This window comes from Acanthamoeba castellanii, assembly GCF_000313135.1.
Source record: "Acanthamoeba castellanii str. Neff unplaced genomic scaffold scf7180000084757, whole genome shotgun sequence".
Taxonomy (NCBI): domain Eukaryota; phylum Discosea; order Longamoebia; family Acanthamoebidae; genus Acanthamoeba; species Acanthamoeba castellanii.
Window position 1 is genome coordinate 356,773 of NW_004457453.1, and position 8,038 is coordinate 364,810.

The 8,038-nt window shown below is 57.7% G+C and overlaps 2 protein-coding genes across 2 annotated transcripts; both read right to left on the bottom strand.

Annotated features, from left to right (window-relative positions):
* Nucleotides 1-1,885: 1,885 nt before the first annotated feature.
* ACA1_210100 (protein lmbr1l, putative) lies at nt 1,886-5,014 on the bottom strand (the record flags this gene model as incomplete). The annotated part of the gene is made up of 12 exons (XM_004339982.1): nt 1,886-2,083; nt 2,527-2,646; nt 2,756-2,853; nt 2,961-3,063; nt 3,163-3,357; nt 3,554-3,642; nt 3,759-3,873; nt 3,987-4,195; nt 4,335-4,474; nt 4,569-4,596; nt 4,723-4,804; nt 4,895-5,014. 12 exons carry the CDS (start codon nt 5,012-5,014, stop codon nt 1,886-1,888), a joined length of 1,497 nt encoding a protein of 498 aa, XP_004340030.1.
* A 210-nt stretch (nt 5,015-5,224) lies between these two features.
* On the bottom strand, nt 5,225-7,653 carry ACA1_210110 (Sad1 / UNClike C-terminal domain containing protein; the record flags this gene model as incomplete). Its single annotated transcript, XM_004339983.1, has 8 exons — nt 5,225-5,452; nt 5,537-5,698; nt 5,821-6,297; nt 6,376-6,537; nt 6,612-6,754; nt 6,884-7,127; nt 7,197-7,354; nt 7,425-7,653. The coding sequence occupies 8 exons, from the start codon at nt 7,651-7,653 to the stop codon at nt 5,225-5,227; spliced, it is 1,803 nt and encodes a 600-aa protein (XP_004340031.1).
* Between the last annotated feature and the right edge of the window lie 385 nt (nt 7,654-8,038).

An 8,038-nucleotide genomic window follows, 5' to 3' on the forward strand; every position in this document is an offset into this window, starting at 1 on the left:
TTTTTTGAACGCGCCAGGCGCTATCCGATGTCGTCCGGCTCTCCCTCCCTCTTCTTGACTGTCCCAAGATCTTTACCACCTGTGCGACAGCATTGCTGCCACTGTGTATGATAAGAGCGTGACGAAGTGGCGGCTCCCCACACTTTGTCAGTCCTCCAACCACAAATAATAATAAAACTCGTTGCCAGAACCTTTCTCATTTTGGTTTTCCCAGGTCCCCCTGGCCTCCTCCTCCTTCATCACCTGCTGCACCAACACATGCAGTGGACATGGAGAGCATGCGCAGAACACTGTGCACTCAAGGACAACCTTGCCATTACACAGCAACTGTACTGATGCTGACTGGAGCAACAGGTCAGGCTGACCAATGTGCTGCCAACCAACAAGCTGCTGACCAGTCCCCACCTTTTTTTCTCTCATGCACATGACACAACACCACCCCATTGACTGTTGACTAGATAGAACTCAGCCCAATCCAATCTTCTTTGCCAACCAAAAAGGTACACAAGATGAATAAGAGAGACATGTCATTTACTAACACAACTGGAAGCAATAAAGAAACAACAAGATTGCTGTCATTTGCTCTTCTGCTTGTCATTGTCCATCCTCCTCACTGTGGTGGTGAGTGGTACTCCAGCTGTGGTGTATCTGTTTTTATTGTGCAAAAAACATACAAATGAAGAATGAAGATAAAGAACGCAGCATCAATCACTATGCCTCTGCCTCCCACCACCACTGCCATGCCTCTGCCATCACACCTCCACCTATGCCTCCCTCCACCACTGCTGCCCTCCTTTGCCCCCTGCTGCTGTGCCTCTGCCTCCCTCACCCCTGCCCCCTTGGGGAAGAAGAGTGCTTGGCTTCTGGGTCAATTGCAATCTGGTGGCTGGTCATGCACTCTTCTTGCCCAAGGGTGTGTGCCCTCCCATCCAACTCCCCAATGGGCGTCAGTGAGCGAGTGAGTGAGGTGCATGCACCTTTACCTTTGCCATAATTCTGTACTCGCCCTACATCACTCCCCCCAGCCTTTACCCACAATCCACCACTGCCTCCACCTCCACACTCACTCCAGTTATCAGCTCCTGTTTGCACCATCATCACATAAACTGTGCTTTATTTGCTTGCCATGAGCTGACCCCAGCCTGCTTTCATAAAAAAAGATGATGATCTGTAAAGATGAGGAGGAGGATGAGAGGATGATTGATGGCAAAGGAAGTGGACAGTGCAATTGGAGGAGCAGGTGGCAAGAAGATCACTGGTGGGGCTCCACGCCAGACCCTTGACTGACCCCATGTGAAGCTAGTCCACCCACCATTGCTGCCTTAGTGCTCCATCGCCCACACCAGGATCTGTAACAAACCTCAGGTGCTGTATGCAACACCAACAAATTAGTGTCTCAAGATCAGGCAGTTCTTTGGTGCAGGTAGGGCTAAGGTGACCACCTTCATCAAGATCAGGCCAATTCATCAAACTGCATACTCCATACATGGTGTTTTCAAGTGTGTGCTCAATGGAACATCACCACCATGTGAAGAAAATAAAGAACAACTGGCTAACCAAGTCTTGAAGCCTCACATTACACCAATCTTTTCCCATTACACCACACCAACCTAATGTGGCCTTGACTGATGACCCAGTTACAGCATCATATCTCTCATTATGGTGGCATTTTTATCTGCCATATCTCAAGATGCTCTTAATTTTGTCTTGTTATTTTTAAATTAAAACCATTTTTGTGTTGTCCAAACCAGAGATGGGCTTAAACTCACAAACAAAATCACTTTTTGAAATGACTGGACCTCTCATTTCCAATGAGTGCAAGTTTCTGCAGCAAGACTTCACCTGCCCCAGTGGGTAAGTTAAAGGTGTATGGGTCCCCATGCTTTCAACAGGCAAAGAAAACAGCCAGGTGGTCACAGGAGAGGCGCTGTGGTGGGCAAAGTCTCCTTGAAGAGCACCAAGACCACAGCAGTGGTGTTGATCCAGTGGAAGGACCCACATTGAGGTTCCCCTTGTTGAAGTTATAAACCCACAGTCCATGGGGACAATGTAGAAGTATGGTGAGGACAGCAGTGCTGTAGAGCTGCTTGGCACTCAGGCACACACTAATTGTGAGAGGTACCTCTGAGATGGAACCATCCCAATGATCTGTTAAAAGGTACCCACAGAATTGTGTGGTGGTACAACCACAGGTATTTGGCGCTGGCAAGAAGCTGCTTGTCTGTCAGCCAATCCCACCATTGGCTGTGTGGCTCTTGTTTGGCTGGTCTCTCTTCTTGGCCGTGGCCAGCGTGAGGCAGCCAGCGATAAATAAGGGGTGGTGGGTGGAGGAAGTAGGACAGGGCGCGGAGCAAATCCTGCTCCTGATGCCGTCACCACCACCACCACACCACCACACTGATGATGGTGATGGCATCCCTCGCGGGTGGTGGGCGTGGGCGGTCAGGCGGTTTTGGCGTGCCATGTGGCGGGGGATCGCGGCAGGATGGGCGATCGAACGGTGGAGAGGAAGTGGCGACACGACACGACCGACGCGATGAGGAACGCAATGCAGTAGCACGCGGCGAACCACGGGTCGCGGGCGTACGACGCACACCCGAACGCGCCCATGAGATCCAGGCGCGACAGGCCAAGCAGGTCGACCACCTAGCGACGCCGCCTCCGTGTGAGAAAAACCAGCAACGCAGCACGTGACGATCCTGGACGCTCACAAGCAGAGAGAGAGAGAGAGGGAGGCGGGCGGTGGCAGCAGTACCACGGGGAACGACGAAGCCATGAGCACCATCGCGCCCGTGTTGGCCACCACCCCGCCCATCGAGGTCTTGCCTACCACGGGCCGAAGCCGGCCCAGTCCTGAGAGTGCCCGATAGAAGCGAGGGAGGAGGAGGGGGAGTTAAGAAGGCACGTATGCCACGCGCGACAGGAAAAAACGTCGTCGTCCCATGGGGGGGCATGCGTACCGGGCAGGGCGTAGAACCCCAGCAGGATGGACGGGATCAGGTACACTACCGCGCTGCAGTCCAGCAGGGTGCCCAGGGCCGACAACGGCGCAAAGGCCGCCAACTGCCCGCACCACAGATGAAGTCAGATGACGACGATGACGATGACGATGATGATGACAAGGTGGTGGTGGAGGAGACGCATGGAAGGCGGTGGCGGTACCATGCTTCGTCGGAGCTGGGCGGCGAGGGTGGGTATGAGGGCGGTGAGGAAGAGGCCCACGAAGAGGTGGAGGGCCACGCGGACAACGATGTAGCCGGCGAAGAGGGACATGACCAGGCCCAGGAGCAGCGACGCGGCGTAGGCGATGTGCGTTAGCACCACCCGCCACCGCGTCGACGCCGCCTCGCGTCGCACCTGCGCATCGCACGAGTCGAGTCGATGCAGCAGCGAAATGGTAACCTCCGGGTCCAGCTGGCGTTCTAGTCCCGCACACAGAACCGCCCGGGCCACATGTTCGGATGTTGGCGATCGCACGCACGCACGCACGCACGCACGCACGCACGCACGCACGCGAGCGGGAGGGCATGCAGGCTGTACCGGCAAGGTGCACCCGGAGGGCTGTTCGCTCGAAGGGCAGGGCCGACGGATGGATTGGCGGAGCCGCGCCGTTGCTGCGCGAAAGCGGCAATCCGCCCCGCACTGGTGGTGACGCGACGAGAGCCGGTCAGCGGAAGAGCGGCGGCGGCCAACCGGCCACATGCGGCGGCGAGATTATTGTTGGGGGGGGGAGAAGGAAGGGTGGAGGCGACACGCACCGTTGCGGGCGAGCTTGGTGGTGTAGGAGGCCAGGCGCAGCACGCCCAGAGGGGCCGTGCCCAGGAAGAGGAGGGACCCCAGCATCGAGATGAGGGAGTACGAAAACACCAGATACTGGTCATCGTGGTGGTGCCGCACACGCACACGCACACGCACACACAGGTCAGCTGATCAGTTGGTCACGTACCATACAACGTAGCCCACGGGCGAAGGGGGCAACAGCGCACCTGGGAGGTGGGGAGGGAGAGGGAGTTGTAGAGGAGGTAGACGAGGCCGGCGAGCATAGAGGACACGAGCGCAAACACGACGGCCGCCTCGTAGAGCCGCGCGAGGGCGCCCTTGCCGCCCAGTCCCTCGGCCTCATAGTAGAAGTAGGCGAGCGGGAGGATGAAGAACAAGCTCAGGTTGGCGCCCCAGAAGATCTTGTTCCACAGCCCTGCAACACACACGCACACGCACACACACACACCGCACACACCGTGCGTACCACAACACAACCTCGAGCGTGAGTGCGTGTTGCGTCGTCATCAGCCAAATGGGGAGAGGGGAGGAGGTGGAAGGGAGGAGGTTGGTACCGAGGATGAGGCTGTAGGATATCCACTTTACGTACCAGCTGTCCCCGTAGGAGGCCATGGCCTCGTGGCCCAGGATGGTGAAGGGCACCAGCACCATCGCACCGAATGCCACCGTCAGCCCCACGCCGCACAGGACCAGCCTGCGACGGTGGCCAACCAACCGCAACCGACACAAACGAGAGCAACAGCGTGAGCAGATGGCGCGCAGCTCCACGGCAGGACGAAGGTACGCACGGGATGTGCCATCGGTCCTGCTCCTCAGCTGCAGCCCATCCGCATTCCCGCGCACGTGCCGCACACGCACACGCGCATGCACACACAGTCAGCGCCAGGTACGGGTCGCGGACCAACGGATCGCACGAGCTGAGCGCTATGGAGGAGGGAGCACCATCGCCGGGGTAGCGGAAGCGAAAGCGGCGTAGGGTGAGGTGGGATGCCACGTAGAGGCCCAGAAAGACCACCAACGTCAACTGCACGCCCGGGGGGGCAACAAAATAGTGAGTGCCAGCTCTCAGCCAGGCACGGACCCGCCCCCAACGTGACAGAGAGTAGCAGTGTACAATCCATTCTCGTATGAGAGCGTTGAAAGCCTCATCAGCTTCGCTTGGAAGCTCTGGCAGCTGGCTGGTATGCGAGCAGCAGCGGGTCTTCGCGAAGCCGTCGTAGCGGATCTTCCCCATTATGTTGCGCCATCAAGCACCCTCGCCCTTTTTCTGTTTCCTTTCCATTTGTATTTTCCCTTTGTCCTCTTTTCTACTGATTTTCACTTTGCCGCCAGCGCAGTGCCGGAAGGAACCAACAATCAGGACGAGCCGCTCGCGTGTTGCAAGGGGGGGGGTTGTGTTTATTTGTTCAGAAAGTGGTGTGCCAGAGGGCAGAAGAAGGGGAGTCTAGACGGCGTCGCCGTGGACTCGGAAGCGGTAGACACAGGTGAAGTCCTCGTGGCCGTAGTTGGAGGAGACAGCGAGCTTGATCACGCTGAAGCTCTGCTCCGCGTCGAGTTGCGCGTCGGGCTGCACGGCGAAGGTCTGCACCTGAGTCCCGTAGATGTCGTAGCGGTACTCGCCCAGCAGGACACTCTTGCTCTCGTCCGCAACCGCCGCCTTGTCGGTGTAGCCCTGTGGACGTGTGTAAAGAAATAAGTACGTGAGGTGAGGGCGCCAACACAAAAGAGCGCGAGGCAGGTGGGGGGGGGCTGGTACCCAGACTTTGAAGTGCTGCGGCGCACTCCTAAAGTCGCGAGCCACGCCGCGGGAGACGTGGTCGAGAGAAAAGGCGGTGGGCTTGATGCGGCGAGGCAGCTGGATGGTGGCATTGCCCTGCTCTCCCGGGAACGCCCAGCAGTGGCCCATCACCAGGCTCGGCTGCAAAGGCGGAAAAGAAGCACCGGCCGTACGCCAAACACCCAAGGTAAGCCACCGGCTGGAAACAAAAGAGAGAAGGGCGACAAGGCAAAGACAGAGACGAAAGAGACGAGAGAACATACCGTCAGGAGAGCCGAAGGAGGCTCGCCAACTTGGCCAAGAAGGTGTCCGAGGAGGGAGCTGCCGTAGCGGTCAGAGGTGTAGGCGTGGAGGATGCGTGCGCCAGCGGCGCCTAGCGCCCAGTCGGACATGTTGAGCCGGTCGGCAGCAAACACCTCGAGCTCCTTCTGGATAAGCTCGCGCACCTGGTCCTCGCCGAGCGACTGAGCGCCCACGGCGCGCTGGTTCGCGTTGACGAGACGCACCACTTCGCGCAGCTGTTCATCGCTCAGAGCCACAGAGGCCTGCTCCTGCGACAGCCGAGCTGCCTCGATCTTGCTGTCAACCGACTCGGTGAGCTCGCTAACGCGGCGCTGAAGGGCGTCGAGTTGGGCCTGGAGGCTTCGCTTGGCCTCCGCCGATCCATCGTTGCCACTCTTCATCTCGCGCGTCAGGCGCAGTAGCTCCGACTCCACTCGGGCCTCGAGCTCTTTCAGTTCCTAAAAAGGAAAAGAAAAAGAAACAGGTTCCGGAGTCAGAGAGGGGAGGGAGGAACAGGAGCCTCAGCGTGGTGCTACCTGGGATACTGAGCCGTCGACCACAGCGGCGATGGGGGCTGCAGCGGTGGCGGTGGTGGCAGGCGCGTTGAGGCGCGAACGGACCGTGACGTCCATCTTGCTGAGCTTCTCGTTGAGGTGCTGCAGCTCCGACCCGACTTTGGCCTCGAGCTCTTTCAGTTCCTATGTACGCCGACGTTGGGTGGGCTTGGCAGTCAGTTCGGGTTTGCCACGGAGGAAAGCTGATCCCTGTGTACCTTAGAGACGGAGTCATTGATGGTAGCGGGCGTGTCGAGGTGGGCACGGATCATAGCGTCCATCTTGCCTAGCTTGTCATCGAGGTAATGGAGGAGCTCCTCCTTGCTCCTCCGCTTGAGTTCCTCTTTGTCGGCTGCGAGCTCTGTAGTGAAAAGAGAGAGAGAGAGCGAGAGAGGTGTGCCTGGTTAGCTTGCGAGGATCAGAGTGCCAGAACTCCCGAGACAGAGCAAAGCGGCCACAGGATCGCCGGGCACAGAAAGGGGAAACGCACTCTGCATGACGCGGGAGAGAGTGTCGTCCTGTTTCTTAGCCAGCTGTTGCTCGACGAGTCGCTTGACAAAAACCTCGACGTTGAGAGGGAGCCGGTCATCGTAAACTACAGTAGTCGTGCCGCCAGGCATCACCACGACGCCAGGCTTTGCGACAGGAACCTCCACGACGGTGGGCGTGGGCTGATAGAAGTAGAGGAACAGTGCCACGAGCAGCGCTACGAGCAGCCCATACCGGTACGTTTTCTGGAATAGGATCAGCATGTCAGCGTACACGTCAGTCGCATAATCCGCAAGCTAGCTACGTGTACGAACCGTGGTCCAGAGCTTTCGAACGAAGGTGCCAGTAGCGATGAGCAGGTAGGCGATGGTGAGCAGCAGGGTCCACGCCTGCTGCAGCCACTCGCCTACCGAGCTCGTTGTCTGGCTGAGCTCCTCACCAAGCTGCGTTCGCTCCTTCTCCTCGACATACTCTGCAAATAGCACACGAAAGGGTCAGCAGAAGCCCTCCGCACCAAGATCAAGCGGGATGCAGGGACTCACTTTTGTGGGGCAGCTCCTCCTCGAGGAAGTCGTCTGATTCTTCGTTTTCGAGGGAGAAGACCTGATTTTGGTTGGGGATCTCCTCGGTAGCGTGTCCATAGACACCGGCACCCTCTTCACATTCACCATTCTTCCCCTGTTGGCCGCGGTAGTGGAGGCCCGAATCTGCCGCATCTACGAGGGCAGAAGCCGGCTGCTGCCGAAGGCGGTAGTAATACACTCGCGGCATGCCGCCGCGACTTCTTGAGGTCCTGCAGGAACAACAATTAACATCGTTAATAAAAAAAGTCCAATCGTGCCAAAGAGCGCGTCATGGAAAATCAAGAATACATCACGTACATGGAGGACATCTTGCTCGACTCCAAAGCAGGATTGCGTCGGATCTGGCGGCTCTTGTCTAAATGATACCAATTAAATTATGCCCATAAATCAAACAGGGCGTGTTTTTTGGCGCGAAATCTTCCGGCATGTAAAAAATGCAACACCAGGAAGACGACAGCGACAGGGTGCAGGCAACTCCGAGCTCCGAAGAACGACCGTGACAAACCATGCCACTCCCCTGCGGTGTGGGCTTGTGGCCTCTCTTCCACAGACGAGCCGTCACCACGGAGCAA